General features: G+C 39.7%; 3 protein-coding genes across 3 annotated transcripts in view; 2 read left to right on the top strand and 1 right to left on the bottom strand.

The window, feature by feature from the left end:
- Nucleotides 1–5,394, top strand: part of LOC138058281 (uncharacterized) — a 7,363-nt gene extending 1,969 nt beyond the window's left edge. Inside the window, exons 4-10 of the mRNA XM_068904195.1 lie at nucleotides 96–277; nucleotides 540–1,083; nucleotides 1,930–2,365; nucleotides 2,772–2,943; nucleotides 3,183–3,331; nucleotides 3,884–4,081; nucleotides 4,204–5,394. Of these exons, the coding sequence (XP_068760296.1) occupies nucleotides 96–277; nucleotides 540–1,083; nucleotides 1,930–2,365; nucleotides 2,772–2,943; nucleotides 3,183–3,331; nucleotides 3,884–4,081; nucleotides 4,204–4,352 (1,830 nt within the window). The 3' untranslated portion in view covers nucleotides 4,353–5,394. The remainder of the gene's footprint in view (nucleotides 1–95; nucleotides 278–539; nucleotides 1,084–1,929; nucleotides 2,366–2,771; nucleotides 2,944–3,182; nucleotides 3,332–3,883; nucleotides 4,082–4,203) is intronic.
- LOC138058282 (uncharacterized) lies at nucleotides 4,083–6,536 on the bottom strand. Its single transcript, XM_068904196.1, has 3 exons — nucleotides 6,172–6,536; nucleotides 5,529–5,774; nucleotides 4,083–4,802 (listed from the first exon to the last, which is right to left on the bottom strand). The coding sequence occupies exons 1-3, from the start codon at nucleotides 6,390–6,392 to the stop codon at nucleotides 4,640–4,642; spliced, it is 630 nt and encodes a 209-aa protein (XP_068760297.1). The 5' UTR covers nucleotides 6,393–6,536; the 3' UTR covers nucleotides 4,083–4,639.
- Nucleotides 6,537–9,561: 3,025 nt separating this feature from the next.
- LOC138057470 (uncharacterized) lies at nucleotides 9,562–11,825 on the top strand. The gene has a single exon (XM_068903487.1). It carries the CDS (start codon nucleotides 9,566–9,568, stop codon nucleotides 10,514–10,516), a length of 951 nt encoding a protein of 316 aa, XP_068759588.1. The 5' UTR covers nucleotides 9,562–9,565; the 3' UTR covers nucleotides 10,517–11,825.
- Nucleotides 11,826–20,771: the final 8,946 nt, after the last annotated feature.

Genomic DNA, 20,771 nt, shown 5'->3' with positions numbered 1-20,771 from the left:
GTTGTTTACATTTCATTTGCAGTGTTTTTAAATTCAATAAATAAGTTGAGTTTTTTGGAAGGAATTGTATTGTAAATAATTTTCTTCTGGTTTAGGATAATGAAGTGGATGACATGGAAGAGAACGAAGTAACAGATGACAGCAGGGAAGATCAGGAAGGAGATGATGACAACATTATTGACTGGGCCACACTGGAGGACAGTGCTCCTTCAGCTGAAGAGTACAGCTCTCAGAGCGATGACGAGTCAGACAAAGTGGATCCAAACAATACCATCAGGTATTTGTTCTATATTGAATCATTAATTACAGGAATCGACAGATTTATTTCAATTTTTCGAACCTTCAATGTTTCCAACCCTGTGTAGATTGAACACCTGAAATTTGAATTCAGTCTTATTACTCTACATGTACTTGGTAATAATAAAGAAATTAATATTATCTAATATGTCATATTTTTATTATTACTATACAGTTCTTTCACATTTGGTTTCTTATAAACAGGCCTATTTATGCCGTGATGTTCACTTCTTATTTTTAAGGGTTGAACCAGGTACTCCCTCCTACAACGAGCCAAAATTCATTGTTTTCTTCTCCATGCTGCTGTCCCTCTTCACCATGGTGTGTTTTAAGTGTAAGAAAAGTAAGCCAGCAGCAACTATGAAACAGAGGGGGACCATGGTGATTGTATCCCAGCACTGCCCCAAATGTGGTGAAAATGCTTTTCATTGGAGGTCACAGCCACTGATCTTTGGAAACTACCCAGCTGGCAACATACTTCTGAGCTTTGGAGTCCTTATGGCTGGGGCCTCCATCAGCAAAATCTTGCTGGTGTTTCGGCACATGGGATTGTCTGCATATTGTCCCAGGACATTCTTTGTTCATCAAAAGAGTTTCCTCTTCCCAATCATTTTAAGCTACTGGGAACGGTACAGAGCATCCCTTATAGCACAGCTTAAGAATGTGGCAGGTGTCGTCTGGAGTGGGGATGGTCGGTTCGACTCCATGGGGCACAGTGCCAAATATGGTGTATACACCATGTTTTGCAACACAATTCTGAAGGTGGTGCACTTTGAACTACTTCAGGTAAGTGACAGTGTTAATTGAATTTCTATTGATTATAACATGTATACTATTTATTATGAGGCAAGCATTCTGATTGTTTTGTTGTTTTCGTGAAAGTTGGCACATAAATATAATAACTGAAGCAAAAACAGATAAACAAATAAATGTAACAAATGAAACAAATCCTGACAAGTCAAGACGATTTCCTTTTAAATATTATTCATCCCGGTATTTTCTACAGATGGGCACTAAAAGCTGATAATGTGTATCCTTGAACGGATACTATCACATGTTATAACTTAAGGACGGTGCCTTCTATTGTTACTGCGCGTACATTCTGTGTATCTCGAGATACTCGGGTTTCCTATGGGAGGTGCCTACTAATACAGGGATATTTTTGCGCGCTTTAAAACTATGCGGTGAAAACAGAACTTAGCAAGTGATTTTGGTATCCAAAAAGAAAATTGGAGTTAACCATGCATTTTTCAGAAATAATAAAGCTTTGATTTGGGAAAAAAGCGCCATACATCGCTTTGTATTTTGCTTCATAAGTGTTGCTTAGTTATCTCTAAAAAATGGGTGGTTAACTCTAATTTTCTTTTTGGATTTCAATAGCCACTACTAAGATCTGCTTTTCTCGCATAGTGATAAACCGCACAAAAATACTTCCTATTAGTAGGCAACATCCTTAGAACAATCAAAATCAGAGAAAATTTAGTGCTGACCTATAACGGCACAGAGACATCAAAAGTTAACGCAATCAAAATCAGTGAAAATTTAGTGGTGAATTATTAGGGCTTTTATCTTTTTTTGTGTGCACAGACACATCAAAAGATTGCTGATGTTGTCCTTTTATCAAACCAATAGGCAAACGAGACTGGTGGTAGTTCACCAATGGAGCTGGAGGGTGCAAAGCGGTGCTTTTCCTTTCTCAAATCAGTTGGCATCAGTGTTCTTGTGTTCATCTCAGACCGGCATAGAGGCATAGCAAAGTGGATAAGGGAATGCAAACCTGAATGTTCACACTACTTTGACATTTGGCATATAGCTCGTTCTGTTGGAAAAGCAATGCTGAAGCTGGCAAAGGAAAAAGGTTGTGAGAAAATTGGTGATTGGATTAAAGGAGTCCGTAATCATCTTTATTGGTGCGTGACATCTACCAAGCTCGGATATGCTCATATAATAGCAGCAAAGTGGAAGTCATTTATGCGGCATGTCACAAACAAACATGATGGCCACCCTGATAAAGAATTCGAGGAGTGTGCCCATGGGGATATTGGAAGTCGGAGATGGATCAAGATTGGTGAGGAAAAAGTATTGTTGCACTTGTAAAAAAAATCCTTTTAAAATCCCAAGTGTCTTAAATATTGTACAGTGATTGGTACCTTTTCCCCATACCTTATGATTTTGATAGAATTTGCTTTTTCAATTTGATTGCATTTGAAATATTGTTAGGTTAGTAAAGTGACCAAATAACTTATGATCATTTTCAACCGAGGTAACGTATGACTGGTGACAAATTATAGGTGGTTCGTCGATTAAAATGGTATCTTTATAACAATTGAATTCCAAATATCAACACTTTGGAAAATAGAAATGTTTCTTTCATTGCACTTCAAGTTTTTTTGAGTGACCTGTAGGCAGTAAAAAAAAAACCACTTAAAGACTATATGTCACTCATTATTTTTGTTGTTGTCATTTTTATCCAGGAACGAAAGCCTATGATAAGTTGCACAAGTTACTCACCAATACCCGAATAGTGAATGATGTAAAGAAAATGTCTCCAGATGCACAAACAAGTTGCCTGGAGGGGTTTCATTCTACTTTAAATCATTGGCACCCCAAAATGGTCTGCTTCTCCTGGTTGGGAACCTATTGTCGGTGAGAACAGAACTCCTGAATACACAAAAAATAACACTACATAAGAAAAAGAAATTTTTCTTAGTTGCCTGTAGGCTGCCATAGTCTTAGCAAAATACATGTAGCTTGTAGAAGTGACCTAAATAGTTGTATATTACATACCAGTAATAAGAAATACCACAGTCCTGGTATTTTTTATCCTTCATATTTATTGGCTGGTGTTAGCATAATACTGGCTGAAAAACGGTTTCATTTTTCAGGCACATTTTGGCATCCTTGCACTTCAATGAAAATGTGAGGCGAGAAACGCAGAAAAGCAAGGATGGAGAGGACTACGTCAGAGTTAACTTTCCGAAGTACAAGCTTGGAGAAGAAGTGGTCAGAGAGGTTACTGTGGCTCCAACATATGGTAAGTGATGATATACTGTAATATGTTTTGGTATTACATGATGACTCATCTCTTGGCCGAAATGTGTTTAAAATCAAAATCTTTTGGGTAAGCCAACTAATCCACATTGTATTGAAGTTTTGCTAGCAGTGCAAAGCCAGTGGCTGCCGGTTGCAATCATGATATTTATTTGTGTAACATGATATGTAATCTGTAAATAAAGCACATCTTGATGGAAAGACCCATTTTAACTCACACTACTGATAAGGAAAGTAAAATTATCAGTTTTGGCAAAGGATATAAGGTATTGCCTCCTGACCAAAAGGGAACTTACGAAAAAGTGTACCAAGGTAGAAAAATGCATAACAGAGGCACCATTCAAAGAGAAAAATCAAGGAGGGCTTGGAATGTAAAAGAAAAAAAAAAGAAAAAAAAATAGAACGATTGTGGTTGACAAATGTAGTGTTAACTTTTTAAAAGTGCCGTTCATAACAAAGCTCCTTTAAGCTGCTGGCAGAGCACTGCAATAATGTAATTACCATAGTCACATAAATTGCACCTTTGTTTTGACAGGTTATGTTGAGGAATTAAAGGAGGAACTATTTAGCCTAACAAAGTCAGAGATTGATGACCTGCTAAAGAGTACGAATGCAAAATACAAAGCTCCAGCCTCTTTGAGCTCCCAGTTTACAGACAGGGTAAACAAAGAGCAGGCAGTTGAAAGATACAGACAACAACAAGACAGAGAGGCTACAAAACTACACCCTGTGGGTAAGATTAAGAAAGAATCTTTATTACATGAAGATCATTGTACACTCATGTAAGGTAAATGAAACTTCTATAAATATAACATTAGATTGTAACATTCTTGATGTTATGCACATTGTTTACAGCGGAAGAACAAGATAAATTACATGAAGCTGCAACTTCTACTCAGGCTGCCACAGCAAAGAAAGCTAGGAAAAGAAGACCGGGGAATTGTCGAACATGTGGCAAACCGATGCTTGGTCACAAGTCAAGGCTATGCAAACCTAAGAAGTGACAGCTGCTTGTAGCTGGCTTTGCTGTTCATTTTCTAGAACATTCTTGAAAACCCTGTACAGCTGTACATGTAATTTTGATGCATTACCCTTGATAGCAATTTCAGGTACCGGTATAACAAGTGCCAGCTTCTAACACTAACAATTCATATATCATTTTTAGATACCATATCTGAGCTCTGATTGAAGCTCCTGTGTTGTAGTGACAGGCATGTTTTCAAAACCATGATACAACATAAGAGGAAGGACATAGTCATTGTTTCTTGTCTCCAAAGATTGTTTGGTTAACTCAATCTCTCTGCTGCGCTGTCTGGTAACCTCTGATCTGCTCAGTTAGGAACCTCTGCCTGATGTTGTGGTATACACAGGCTGGTAAAGGCCTTGTGTTGTCCCAGCCCATATACCCACAAATCCAGCGGACCAGCCATCTGTATGAAACTGCTCGTAGAAATCTGAAGGGTTGAAATTTAAATTTTAGAATAGCAACTGTACAGGAGTTAAAATTGTGCAACAACAGTTACCAGTCACCTCACCACAAGAAAAACATATTATGGCTTGTATCCTAATAATGTTTCATGGTGGCAAGAATCTCTAATAGTGAGGTGATGAACCCCAACAAGTATTTTGGGGTATCTGTAATATTATTTGCCCTATAGAGTACTGGCTAATTTGACACCAACAAACTCTCCACTGTGAAACAACCACAATGTATTGCACGTTCTATGAACAAAACTGTGATCCTGTTGGCAAGGCAACTGAAGTGTATATCTGAGTTGACTTTCTAAATGAGGAGTCAGAGACAGAAAAAAGCAAGATTGTTGCAACAAAACATTTATGGTGAAAATCCCTGGCAATCTTGTGCCGAGGAGCATGTGGATCGACTCTGGGTATGAGATTGAATCCCTTGGTGGCATTAGAGAACCAGAATGATTATCTGAGTTGATTTTTCTAAATGACACGTCATTAATTTCACATGGACAAAAATGCAAAATATTTTCAACAAACCCTTGTAAGAAGTAATATATATTTCTCTCTTCTTGGAGCTGACACAAGTCATTTAGTCAAACAAAATAAGATGGACATACAGAAATGGAAACACCTACAAGTAAAAAATAGTATAATATATATACTATCTAGAAATCTAAGGATCGTCAGGTGATGCTATCGTTATTACTTACTGAGTTTCCGTTTGCCCATCACGACGGCGGTAGCCCCTTCCGTTTTTGTCCCTTAGTAGTGGACCCACTTGCAGGAGAACAGATCTGTTTGTCATGGAAGAGAAATCGTCGTGGTTTGTGATGCACGATACCCTTTCAATGCTACCATCAAAGGTAAGCTTTTGGCTGGCTTGAGCGATCTCCCGACAGCATCTATACTCGAGTGCTCCAGACAAATGATCTATTTTACATTCCTTGCAAATACACCTATAGATGAAAAAAAAAAAGTAGATCAATCAAGGTCTGCCAGCCCACTGGATGAAAGTGGCACATAACTTATTGTGTCATGCATCGTTGTCCAAAGCATTCATCAGGTGCTCCATTCTGGAATCGCCCCCATTACTTGGAGAACCGAAGCGAAATACTGTGCAACGAACACAATTTTATGGATGTTAGCTTCACTTTTTTAACCACATAGCAGTAGAAAAGCGACCACATTGTAATGCTGGAATCGGCAACTAACTTCCGTGGTTCCTTTGGCTCTCTACCAAATTATGTTAAATTATGTTTATGTTTCGTTCGAAGAAGCGTTGGGAAAAATGGAGCTACAAAGTAAGTGGTTGGGTATTCTAAAATACCGTGCTCCGTAAAAAAAATTACCAACCATTCATTAACTGCCACTTGTCTTTCAAATCGTGCACGTAGGACTGCGGGGGAAAGCCCATCAGAATCTTCTTCGTCGTCTTCATCATCGTCGCTTGAATGAGCCGGTGGCTCGTTCGCGTATGGTTCTACAAGTCCGATGACTTCAATTTCGTCGGAATCACTTTCGTCTTGCATACTTGAACTGGTATCGGAAGACATGTATTCATCCGTGTCAGACATCTTGACCCCGAAAAAAGCGATGAACCTTAAAAAATATCTCTCCGTTGCATATATAAAAGGTGAGAAATTGTGAGAAACGCAGATCACTCAAACAATTTCCTACGTCATCACTTGAAAACTGGTTACCAGTCCCCGGACCCACTTTTATGCTGAACAGAGCGCACTTCAGACGAAAAAAACTCCAATTTTTCGCTCTGTAACACTATTCGGTTTTTTCCATTTCGAAAAGTACATATAAAAAGCTGTAAAATTACGCAAAAAAAAAATCTACTTCATATGCACTTTAAGTTACTTACTGATGAACGTTCCAAGGAAAGCCTCATGAGTGGATATTAAGAACTATGTATATGTATGTATATACCTTATTTATACATAAATTCCAGTTCAGCATAGCTCGTTTAAATGGAGATCTGTACACCCTCCCAACCATGATACAACACAGAAGACAGACCACAACACCGGGAACTACATGCCCTACTCTTTGCGACAAGTGTGCGGGTTCTTTTACGTCCCACAGGATTATGAACATTGAAGAGTTGTGAGACGGGACCTCCGGCTTATAGTCCTTATCCGAGAAGACTAGAGAGTCTAACCATTTGCAGATGTAATTACAAAGGCAGCACTTTCTCCTCAGTTATTTAAAGACCCTGAGTGATGGTCCGGCCGGAGTTGAACTCACGACCTCCCGCGTGACAGCCCGGTGCTCAACCAACTGAGCCACCGGTGCGCGTTATATATGAATTTCAAATATTCACATTCAATATCCACTTCATGAAATTGAGGAGGGCACTGGGGTCTATTAAGTAATTCTATATATCAAAGAGACAGAAGCCGTTTGAGCCACATAAGACACAAAAAGAACAACAAAGGAGTTCAGTGCATGGAAAATTTTATTGAAAAATGATTTCTAATTTTGCCTTCAAATTCGATACACTTTTCCCCATACAAACCATTTTATGTTGATGTTCAAATTACGTGACGCGCGGCGCTGTTTACGCTACAAAGGTCAACACAAATCGTACAGCTTGGGATACCTATGATATCAAATCCGCAAAACCTCTGTGTATTTTTGCCGAAAAAACCAAATGCTGAAAGAGGAAAAATCGCAAACCTCAAACCGCAAACCGCAACAGACACCAAAACCGACGTTTTGCTGTGCAAAAACCGAAACTATTATTATTATTATTATTATTATTATTATTATTAAAATGGCCAAAACCGAAAATCCCGACGCTTCCCTCATTATTAATCGTGCTATCGTTGTTGTATGAAAGAAGTCTTTTCTTTGTGGATGATAGGAGGGAAATACAATTTTCATTCGTTCTACTATGTCCAACCAACAGTAAAAATGGTGAGTGTTATAGCTTCGTTGTTGGCCAAGTGTATCGTTTAACAAGACACCAGAGGTCAGTTCTATCCTTGTTGGTGATTGGCCAATACCAAGATAAGTAGCTGTTGTCTCAAATGCAAATGATTAAGAATGTTTTGTCTGGATTGCTTTTCGCGTGAGCAGGGTTTGAAACGTTACCGACCATGTCAAGCCCCCCATATCAAGCCCCCCATATCAAGCCCCCCATATCAAGCCCCCCATATCAGGCCCCCCATATCAAGCCCCCTACCATATCAAGCCCCCCATATCAGGCCCCCCATATCAAGCCCCCTACCATATCAAGTCCCCCATATCAAGCCCCCCACGACACACCATCTCAGGCCCCGACCTACCATAGCAAGCCCCTGATATTCGATCATCAATCTGAAGTCATGCCACGTCATATCAGGCCCCGACCTACCATATCAAGCCCCTGATATTCGATCGTCGATATGAAGTCATGACACACCATATCAGGCCCCCACCTACCAAGTCAAGCCCCTGATATTCGATCGTCAATATGACTTCGTGACACACCATCTCAGGTCCCGACCTACCATATCAAGCCCCTGATATTCGATCGTCAATATGACTTCATGACACACCATATCAGGCCCCGACCTACCATATCAAGCCCCTGATATTCGATCGTCGATATGAAGTCATGACACACCATATCAGGTCCCGACCTACCATATCAAACCCTTGATATGCGATCGTCGATGTGAAGTCATGACACACCATATCAGGCCCCCACCTACCAAATCACGCCCCTGATATTCGATCGTCAATATGACTTCGTGACACACCATCTCAGGCCCCGACCTACCATATCAAGCCCCTGATATTCGATCGTCAATATGACTTCATGACACACGATATCAAACATGCATGACGTGGATGTGATCCAAAATTATCAGTGACGAAATCCAGCCTTGTATGTTTCGCGTGACTGGTTTGCTTAGGCTTTGTGTTCAAGATGTCGGGAAAGTGTGGTGCAAGAGGCTGTTGCTTTTCCTTCTTGGTGATAATATGTTTGATCTTCTTCCTTGCATTTTGTCCACCAATGTATGGGTTCTTTCGGGATAATCACCCGCCGGTTAGCACAAACACTCTCATTCTGTATCCAGCTTATGACCAGAGCTTCGATGCCGATACCCGATACACAGTAAACTGCAAAGTGTTCGCCATGCCAGGATTTAGGATACCTTCTTTGCAGTCCTTCATACAGGCAACAACCACAGGGTTTATTTTGAATGCACTAGCGGTGTATTCAAAGCTCTCAGATGCATACCAGCCGCTGGAGGATGTACGCAATGCACAAATTCAGGTCCACAAAGTCGCTCTTGTTACTCTGACAAACAACGACTATGATTTGTGTTCTTTGAAGAAACTGACAGTAACTGCACAGAACGCAGGGTACTCTGTGTTGATATTTTTTACAGGCTACTTTGATGTTTTTCCTCTTCTGACGAAGGAAGAAATTTCTGCTTACAAGGAGCTGATACCGGTTTTATATGCTACAAGTGAGGACTGTAAACTAGTCCCCAACGTCACATATGCATCCTCTTTTTGTCAGAATTGTGTCCCCAAGGACGCATTCCCTGATTGTCAGTATTGTGATATTAATTCTTTTTTGGCTTGGAACGACCGAACAAATGTGGAGATCCAAGTTCCACCCCGCGTGCAGCATTCCTTTGAACTGGACACAATGAAATCATATTTAAACAATCTTTATTACTGGTTCCTCGTTGGACCGATTATAACTTTGGTTTGGCTTAGACGTACAAAGAAATTCTGTTGGATGTCTGGAACTCGACAACTTGGTGAAGGTCGTGCCGTAGGGAATGGAACTAGCGAAATTCGAAACATGGAAGAAGCTGCAAACAGTAACGAGGAATCATTTCTGAACTCACTTACTGAAACGACAGTGGAGAATCATCGTGGAACAGATGACAGTGAACGACAGCCGCTGCTAACTGCTGCAAGCAATGCCGAGTACACGAGACAGACTCAAGGTATTGTAAGACATGTTAACATTGTCAAAAGAATTCCTCGTAAAATTGCTGTGGGTTTTTGTTATCTGATTCTCATTATAGCAGCCCTACCGGTTGGTATTTCCACCGGAGGGTTATCATTTTTTAGATTTGATGAAGGTGACATTACCCCGAGAACATCCTACCTTCATTATATGTACCTTTTCACTACTACTTTTTCTTTGGACTTTTTTCAGAAGATACTTTGCTTATTTTGGTCACCTTTTAAAATCTTTTATTTTTTTATGTATAGTTGTTTCGCCTGTAAAACCAGGTGGACCGTTCAAACCGACATTTCAAAGCTGATTCGGAGTGACTGGTTCGCTTCAAACATTTTTTTGTTGGTTTTAGGGATAGTAGTACCGTATTGTTCTTCTTTTTCTGATAAGCAAAACCTTATTTATTTTGCAACATACGACACAGTGTGCACTGTCTGCAATGGACTTTTCATAATCATCTTAAACAAACACAAATTTGTGACGCGGTATGTTTTCTACATCAGTGTTTGCATGATTTTTGCTTATGTTGAAAGCGATGTCGTGGCTGTGTTTTATTTTGCACTCAATTCGCAAGGATCCTTAAAGAACCTGAAACTCACAGCTCTCCGCACTGTGGCAATTGGCCTGACTTTGTCTACAAGTTTTAGTTCTTGCATGCACATCATCCGGAAACTTTTCAAGCCTGAGGAATCGCTGTTTGAAAGTCTTTCAGAAAAATAAACAGAAACCCCTTTTTACGCAAATTCAGCCTGTTACATAGATGTGGTGTATAGCGCAAGGCTGCCTCGTGTGGTCACAAGACGCAACCTTTGTTCTCGCCCAAAAGGCAGCCTAAAAACAGATTCAGTAAATCCCAAAGTGAAAGACTTGTAGTTACTGGTAGAAATGATAAGTTTTTTTTTTAGAACTATCAGTTTATTGCTTTATTTACGCAAATAAGTTCTACAGGGCAACGAAAGAGGAGATACAGCTAAGGCTAAGTATGATAATCATTGTTATTGTCAAGGGAATCTTTATAAACGAGTGCATGATTTATTGGTTCGCCAATGAAGTATATGGTGATATTATTCCACCACTATGTTATTTAACAATTATTCCATGAGCTCGCGTTGGATACGAGATGCTAAATAGCCAACGAGGCGCATAGCTATTACCAATCACGTATCCAACAAAGGCAAATGGAATAGTTGTTTCGTTAAATTCTCAACCTTCGGTTTTGCTTAATTTTAACTCTAAGAAACGAGGCGCGTAGCGCTGAGTTGGATATTACCAATCACGTATCTACCAAAGGCGAATGGAATAGTTGTTTTATTAAATTCTCAACTTTCGGTTTTGCTTAATTTTAACTCTAAGAAACGACCAGAAAGTGATTTTATGCTGAGAGACATTTGCCGCATTCATTTCCACATAAGGTCAAACGTAGGTATAATGCCTGATAACCGAGATTCAGTGAGCCAATGAGAAAGCTAGAATTGCCTTATCCGAGGTTGAGACTTTAATAAGATTGTTTGTCTTGTATTTTAAAGATTTACTTTTTCTGCGTCTGTGTTGAATATTGGAGTTAGTTTAATAGTTTGCCTATATAATCAATGGCTTTTTTAAGTTTAGCAAATTTTGAAACAAGAAGCTCCGGTTCATTGAATAAAATCACGACTTGGCCATTTTAATCAAGGCCCGAAGCTATTTTCATATAAATAACTACCCCAGCGATATTAAAATGCTTACTTAGTTTCCTAAAGCTTTTCGTTTTAAATTTTTACTTGGAAATTGGTAAAGAAACCGATGATAAATTTATGTTTAGGTTGGTCAACGAAATGTAATAATTACATCTTGTTAATGCCAATACTTCGATTTCGTCACTGATAATTTTTGATTACATCCACGTCATGCATGTTTGATGTGCATCAAAATGAGAAAGTACAATCTTTCTCGTGGTGGAACTTCTTGTTTTAATTTGTGGTGAATAGTTCAGTGACACGTAGACATGATAACTAAGACTTCTATTGGTACATCAACAGGCTAGGGTACAGTAGCCATATTATGATATTTTAAATAAGTATTACTTTGGAAATAAAGTGGTAGATTAATTTTTTGTTGTTTTATCTTTGTTCAGTGAGAAGCTTTTAAGTGACTACCTGGATCTTTAGACTAACTGTCTTGTTTTTCAAGTTTTGTTTTGCGATCCCTGATGATGGATACCCACTGTAAGTGACTACACCCCCTTTTAGTATATGACAGCTCGCACGATTAAAAATTATGACGGTTAACCAAGATGGGCTCCTGAGTCGGAAATGTAATTACACGTTTGTAATTGGCACCTTAATGATTATTACAACAAGCTTACGACAGGCTTTTAATTTCCACCAACTCTTCTTAAGATTGGCCATTATAGCACAGTCAGTTACTTCACGACAGCCATGGAGTCAATAACGAGATTTCTTTTCCGTAATTTTGTAACCATTCCTCGTCTGTTAATGGTTCTTCCACGTAGGGTTCTATGTAGTTCTGGTTTCAGTGCTAGCGCTGGCTGATTAGCCTGCGAACGCAGACGTATTTCCGGCGGTCGTTTCTCTCCCCCGAAAGCAGGCTACTGGCTGATTTGTCGAGACCGCAACTAATTGCCTCAAATTCTTTTTTTTCAAATCCTCAGTTTATTCACATCCTGATTTAGAGACACTTTTCTCGATGATAGACATAGAGATGATAAAATTTTTTTGTTTACTGAAAATACCAAGAAAGATCGCAGAGCGATACCTTGGCGTTAATTAGTAAGAAAACCTAGGACCCACTCCAACAAGCATTCCTGAATCTACGTCACCGCGAGCCCGTGAAGTCTTGACCAGCGGAAGGGGTGTACCAAATAAAAGTAGGATTTTAAAAATTGTAGAAAGTTCTTCTTTCGTTTCGAATCGAAATTTTTCTCCAAAGTTCATTTTTGAATATGGAAAATAGGAAAATACATTTTTTTTACGTTATTGGCACTTTAAATGTAATTACTGTTCTCCGTTCCTTTCATCATAATCATCATCACCATCATATCTTTATTTACCCTCGGATTTTTTAGAGTAGCTTGGTGTAGCTAATATCTCCGAGCATTTACCCTCTCAACCATGATACACCACAGAAGACATACCACAACACCGGGAACTACATGCCCTACTCTTTGCGACAAGTGTGCGGGTTCTTTTACGTCCCACAGGATTATGAACATTGAAGAGTTGTGAGACGGGACCTCCGGCTTATCGTCCTTATCCGAGAAGACTAGAGAGTCTAACCATTTGCAGATGTAATTACAAAGGCAGCACTTTCTCCTCAGTTATTTAAAGTACTGGTATTATTGTAAGTCCCAAGAGAAACTGGAAACAATGCTTATGCAAAATTTGGGGGGACAAACAAAGAGTATTATGGTATTTTCTGAAGTGGCCTATTCTGGTAAGCAGAAAGAATGACGCCATTCTTCCAATGTTGGCGTTGTTGTTATCACTTCAACATTATTACATATCGTTTGGTAAGGAAAGTGCGCAGCAGCTTTTCAGGAATAAAATCGGCACGAAAGGGTTTCTCGAACCATATAACCAGCGACAAAAATAGTTGACACACCATACTGGTCGGGAAAGACCACAGTTTTGAAGAATTCATCTGTGCGTTACATATTTCATTTTCACTACCCCACCCCCTCCCCCGTTCATTATTGATATCGGAAAAAGTAAGTCTTCGCGACAAGAAGAAATTGTTAGTGGGAAGGAGGCTAGGGGGGGCTAGATTAAATGAGGGGGGGTTGTCCAACATTCCTAAATGGGGGTAAAGGTTGCTTATTGTTGAGAAAGGGATAAAGAATCTGGAGAGATGTAAGTTGAAAGTTCCAAGCCGTTTGCTCCTGTCTCATCAGGTTCTTAGCCAATCGAAATCTACAAGTAAGTACGATATATTACATTCTCTACTTCCTCAAATACCATGATACACCTTTTATACTCCTCAAAATTTTGCATTGGCATTTTCTCTTGGGATATCTTCATGAATAGGCCACTTTCGATTTTTTAAAATTCAGCTTGAAAGAGAGGTTTAGAAGACAAAGACAAAAGAAAATGCATGATATGCTTATTTCTTTCACATTCATTGCAACTTGTTTCTATTGTTTTTGTCCTCTGTGCCTCACTATCAAGCTGAATATTGATATTTCGAAAATGGCCTATTTCAGGTTGCCCAGAAATGTCCCTAATTTGATGCACGCGGATTTGAAGAAGCGTCACGAAGTGTCCCCTTAGTCTTCACCCCAACTTCAACATCACTATGGATGCAAGGCAATTTCGGGTTAAAACTACAAAATAGCCCGAAATTGCCTGCATATACATGCTAGATTATATTGTAATGCAAATGAGAAAAACTAACCGTGAAAAGGGCTCTTAACACTACAAAGTGTCCCCCAAATGCTGCTTCTCAAGTGAGGGCAAACAGCTGCATTTACATTAAGTTAAGAACAACGCTTACCTGGAAAATAGAATTTATACCCCCACTGCGGTTTCACGACACTTCCTGACTAGTGGTCACGCGGAGGATCACATGATCCTTATACCGCTCGAACAACGGCACACTAATCGTGACTCCATCAGAAAGGCTCGTGAGGCATTCCTCATACATTGTTTTTCCACCGAAACGAAAGAAAACGTTTGCATGATAATACAGCTCAATTCCCGGAGGATTAGTTGGGTTCACCAACATGGCTGCCGTTCCTTTGTTTAGGGATACCAACATGGGCGTCGTGACGTCACGTAAAAACGCTCTATTGGACTGGGACTAGCTTGAAATGGAGGCTAATGCGAGGAATAATACTATTTAATGTATTCCCCCGCATAAGCCTCCATTGCAAGCCAGTTCCAGTCCAATACTGAGAATACGAATATGGTTTATTGAAAATTGGGTATTTTGGTACAATGGCGTCCGTTGACTCCCTTTCATAAAATATGATTCACACCCTTCGATTCCTAAGAGAGTTTGTTTTTCAATTATTTTAAAATATTCAGGTGCTATTCATCGCAAAAGTCTTTGGATTATTTTCTTCAAGTTGCAGAAGAGTTGACAGACAAGGTAATAACTGGATGATTTCCTCCGGTTTTTCCCGCGAAACTCCACAATGTCACCGATATTACGGATTTCTAGATTTGGCCGGAAGAACGAGATTAAATAAAATGAAATTAACCTCCTTCTGGTCTAAACAAGCACTTATGACCCTTTTAAAGCCTTCTTGTGACCCAGTTTGTAGCATATCGAAGGGTTATAGAAATCGGGACAGAACAAACCTGAAGGTCGCTATTCTTAGGGCACCAGGCCATGAATTTGACAGATGGCCCCTGTATTAAAGATCAGCACAGGGTTGTCCTAACTTAAGCACGTGAAACAATATTAGCTAATATTATTCAATAATCCTAATTATTATTCATTCAAAATATTTCCCCGTTTTTGATTGGTTAAGACCACACGCATAATTCACCATAACCAGCTGCTGTTGACCAAATTTGGAAAGAAATTTGTCGTATTGCATCTATGAAGTCAAAAGTGCAGCCCGCTGCACAATTATTGAACCGTTGACCGAGGAAACCTGGGGACGAGGTAGTGTAATTTTTGGTGAGCAGAAAAAAAAAGCGAAATGGCTGCGAGTAGGTTTGCAAGTTTGAGCGAATAAAATATGACCCAGTTACTAAATGATAAAGACAGTGGGAATACCAAAAAGTTTACGAAACAACATCGCTTAATTTTTGAGTCTTACCTCAAGGAGAAAAACAATAGAAATCCTAAAACTGCAGTGGTGTTAGTTAAATATTGAGACACCATGATTACCTTCCACTGGCTTGTAGGGACTAAATTCTTCTCAAGACCCAGGGATGGCATTTATTCAGTTAAAGTAAAAAATTTAATCCAGGTCTGCAGTGAATGCACCAATTTTTCCATTAGTCCTCCTTTTAAACGTACACCCTTAAGATAGCAAAACACTATGGCTTGGGGGTGCAGGGATGGCGTAGTGGTGAGAGCACTCGGCTCCCACCAATGTGGCCCTGGTCCGATTCCCAGACTCAGCGTCATATATGGGTTGAGATTGTTGGTTCTCTACTCTGCACCGAGAGGTTTTCTCCGGGTTTCCCCTCTCCTCGAAAACCAAAATTTGACTTGATTTGCTGTTAACTTATTAATTTCAATTTACAGTGTCCCCGATTAGTGCTCTACGGCTCTAGAATATTAGACAATTAAATAAAGTTCCTTTCCTTTCCTTTCTTTTCTCTGTCACTGTAGACTTCGTCAGTGATGATTGAATCTGCAGTGTGATTCTGCAGTGACAGACGAGAGCTCTGATGTTTTGCTTTCTCAAGAGTGAAGTTTTAAAGTTAACACTAAACAAATATCATTCAGAACAAGATGAATCCACATCCAGACTCCACATTTGTTCTAGGTAAACGTCGTCCGAGTCGTTCCCGCGCATACTCAGTTAAGAGCAGCAATTGGCGTTGTCGGCGAAACTGGAACCCGCGCCTGTTCGGTGTCATACCTCGCGATCGTTCTAACATCATATATTTTTCTCATTCTTTCTTTTTTTTTCTGTTTTTCTGTTTTTGCTATTTATTAAGCCAAGTTTACACCCACGATTTGCTTGTCTTGGTGTAGTTTGATTCTCCGGCCCAGTTTTTACCTTTTAATGACGCTGTGTATGACCATCATCTTCTGAGTCAAGTGTTAAGTGTTGTCGAACTTTCGTATTCGTTTTCTTGTCGTTGAGTTGATTGGTCGATAGAAACTGGACGTTATTGTCAGGATATTGGTTGTCTTTGCTACATCTACACTTAAATGTAGGATCAAACTTCATTAAGATAAGGTTAAGCGTAAGGGTTGACACTTATACTTAAAGTTCAGCTTGTTATCTTTTACACTATAAGTTCATTACGTGCTGCGTCCGAAGTAACGAACCTGTCACAAGTCATCGCCAGTCCCTTGCTAACACCCTGATCGAGAGAGACTGGCGCGAGACAAGCGACTGTGTGACTCATACCCGTGCCTGCAGTCTTCAAAGTCAGCGGAGTCGTACTGCACGACGAAATGTTATCATGGAACCGGGATGTTTGTCAGGTGTTTGGTTTGGTTGGGGTTCCAACAATTCTCTTACTGAATTTGTCAGGTATTTGTATTTGTTTACATGGATAGAAAACTAGCACTTCACGTTACCCTCCGAGAGTTAATTCTGTTGAAATATAAGTGCTTCACGACCAACGCCGTGAAATTGAGATCTTAAATTCCCGCGGTCTAACCCGAAGGTCGTGGGTTCAATTCCCACCCTGCTCAGAGTTTTTCTCTGTCCTTAAGCGTGTGTGGGCCTAATTCCATTAGTAGGTCTAAAGCTCACATGGTTTACATGGGTAGAAAACCAGCACTTCACATTACCCTCCAAGAGTTAATTCTGTTGAAATATAAGTGCTACACGACCAACGTTTGTAAAAACGTAATTCTTCCTTGTACTTGTACATAATTTATTCATTGCCGTGAAATTGAGATCTTAAATTCCCGCCGTCTAACCCGAAGGTCGTGGGTTCAATTCCCATCCTGCTCAGAATTTTTCTGTCCTTGTGTGGGCCCAGTTCTCATTACTAGGGCTAACGCTCACATGGTTTACATGGGTAGAAAACTAGCACTTCACATTACCCTCTAATAGTTAATTCTGTTGAAATATAAGTGCTACACGGCCAACGTTTGCAAAAACGTAACCCTTCCTCCTTGTAGTTGTAAAATAGTTAACAAAACAGTCTTCCAGTTGATCACGTATTTACGTTTTTTTAAGGATCGTTTTCGAGTCATCATGGACGAGTACATCTCTTCGTGACCAATAGACTTGTTTTATAATGGCAGCCAAAATAAAGCATTCTTCTGTTTTAATGCTAGCAAGCCTTTCTAGCATCGCTACGACGAGCAAATTTTAAAGGAAGATTTGTTTCAAAATGAGGGCAGTGGGTATAATTAACATAAACACAAAAGAATGTGAAAGTGGTCTCTATTTATCAAAGTGGTCTATAGGTGCAACACGCTTACCTTTTTCGTGGATGTTACACTTAGCTATCTGTTCGATATCGTTTAAATTTATGATCGACCGCACAAAAACGTCCCTTCGGGATATACTATTGAAACAGTTGTAAATTAGTGGGTTTATTAAGATTTGGTATTCTTCGTTTAAAAAAACGATAATGTGGCTGAATAACTGCGGTTTAGGACAGATCCAAGCTACCCTTAGTAAGCCCTGAGGCGCTTATTCTGAAACGTTAATAACAGCAAATGAAACGCGTATTTTTCAGTCGAAGATTTCGCCGGTTGTAAGAAAGAGTTCGAACACCCTACATTACGTGACAATCATTAAAAACAAATCCCTTTACAAAGACCACGAGATGGGAGTCGAGAGCTCGTCACGTTTCATAGAGAGTATTTTTGAACCTGAAAACCATCGTTCTTCTATACTGGAAGAGTTTAACGGTTTTAGGTAGCTCTGTTTTCGTCGATACCCTGTTGGAAATATGGAAACATAGTTAATAGGGGGGAATGGTTATGAAACCCGACAAATTTCTTTGTTGTAGGTTTTTGTTCTCTTTTTTGGCCTTGACCGTGCACAAAACACAATAGTTGTTTACTCCGTACTGAGGAACTAACCAATAGAAACGTGTTGGTTACGTAATTTATGCATAGTGTATGAGCGCAAAACAAAAGGTTGGACACCTAAATCTTGGCACTTTTCTTTGCTCCTTTGATGTTTGCCGAGTTTCAAAACCAGTCCCCTCTATTAACTGTGATGGAAATTCCGGGTTAGGCGCACCTAACTAGTTACCAGGTAATCACCAACGTTGTTATCTTTTATTATAGGTTACATATCGTGGCATGGTCGTTGCAGTTGTCGCGATGTGACAAGTTTTCGTGCTTTGTTTTTGCATGCTTTTTCGGCAAGTCAGCCACTGCAGCGGCCCAGTGACAGGTTGTCTGCACTGCGAATTTGAAAGGGAGAATAAATGTGTTTCGAGTCTTTCCGAAGAAGTCGACGATACAGACGAACAAACTTCGGGTCTTCTTCGTCAAGTGTCAATTGAGTCCAACACTCCTAATCCGCAACTATTTCGTGAAAATGGCGATAGTGACGAACATTCTTCGCGTATTCGTCGTAAAGTGTCGATTGACTCGCACACCCTTTATCAAAGACTTCATGGTCCGAATGACGACGAAAATGTCTCGTCACAAAAAGAAATGTCAAGAAGAAATATCTCAGACCCAAAACCGCTGTCATTGGCCGTTCAACGAGATTGAGCGGTTATAACCGGTCTATCGGCTCAAATGAACCAATCCAGATGCGCTCTCGGCCCTTTACTGCGCATGACGGTGTCCGTTCAAGCCGTCCGGTAACGGCGAGGCCTGAGTCTACTATTCTGCAACCGCGCATGCGCACGGCGCAAAGAACGTCCTAGTCTTCGTCAAAGGAAGTTTCTTTCCCGCTTGTAACGCGACGTGGCAAACGAACACATTCGTCGGAAAGAAATCCGGTAACACGAGTTAAGACCAAAATATCCGTGGAGGATTTTCCTCTGTGGTAAAATGGGTTTTGATTGTGTGCGGATTGAAGTTTCCAAAAATAAGATGACAACAAGACGCAACAAGCGAACGCCTATCTGATGCCAGTAAAGTAGCTGTCACTACGAAAGGAGCGGCGTAGCTCAGGCTGAGTTAGCCACACTTCGTCGGCTTCCTTCCTGGCTTCTTCAGGGTTTTTTTTTTTTTCAGACAGAATACAGCTTTACAATTCATGAAAAGCATTATTCAGGGAAACTGAATATTTTAAGCAAGAGCCGATACAAAGTAGATTTGATTTTAGTGATGTACTATATTTCGGCTGGCCAAACCAGCCTTTTTCAGGTACAATGAGAGTTAACATTGAATTGCTTCTATGTACATATATATAGTAAATGGATGTTGACGTAATACTGGAAAAAATGTGATAAAACATGGCAGTTACAACGAATTTGAATTCAAAGACTAAGAGTAACGGGAAAATAACGGAAATTACTTTAAATAATAAACTGAAATTTAATACGTTTCTTCGCGGATATTAAGACCGTTGGGATCAATTGTCCTGCCTTTTGAAATTAAAAAAGCTTCTCTGGCCTTACGGATCGAGTCTTGGTTGTACCTGAAGAAGGCTGGTTTGGCCAGCCGAAATATAGTACACCACTAAAATCAAATCTACGTTGTATCGGCTATTGCTTAAAATACTTAGTTTCTCAACGTACACCGACAGGAAGATTGTCCACGGTTGCTTGATTCAAAATTCTGGAATTATTCAGGGAACCCGCTTAGAACAGGTGTAAAGCCTTATTTTCTTCCCCAGTATTCTATTTTGGATTTGTTTTAACTTCATTTTGAATGCATATGGACTCTTTTACTTCGTGGTGACGCTAATTTTGAATATTTGGCATTGCTTCTCCAAGAATCTTCTCAAAATTTTTCGGCGAAGGTAACGCAATCCTTTTTAATGAGACGTTGCGTGACCTTTCAGTTTAAGTGCGCACAGTTTAGTAGGGTTCGTTTACCGGTATCTAAAGTAAAAATTCTTCAAAAACACTCACAGAAAAGTAGCCATCGCTATTTAAAAACCTGAAATAGGCTAACAGAAGAGATGTATTAGAGTTCTTTTTTTTTCTTGCACGTAATGACGTGACTCTCTACGTTGAAAAAGAACATTTTAGGTTCCTAGATGAACGAAAACTTTAATAGCAACAAAGTTCTGGTGGCCTCTTTTTAATCAAAATTGATAGTGGCACTGGTATACAGCATTTATTTCTGAATTGCTTCGCTCCTTTATGTCCAGGTGATGTCAAAGCATTACTTTAAGTGAGCCGTAGAGTAATTACTGTTCCGTGAGAATCTTTGAAAGATTTTTGAATACGAAAAGTTTATAAAAATTTAT

Source organism: Montipora capricornis, chromosome 7 (genome assembly GCF_036669925.1).
Source record: "Montipora capricornis isolate CH-2021 chromosome 7, ASM3666992v2, whole genome shotgun sequence".
In the NCBI taxonomy this organism is placed as follows: Eukaryota; Metazoa; Cnidaria; class Anthozoa; order Scleractinia; family Acroporidae; genus Montipora; species Montipora capricornis.
Note: the sequence above shows the minus strand (reverse complement) of the source record. Positions and strands in the feature narration are given on the sequence as shown.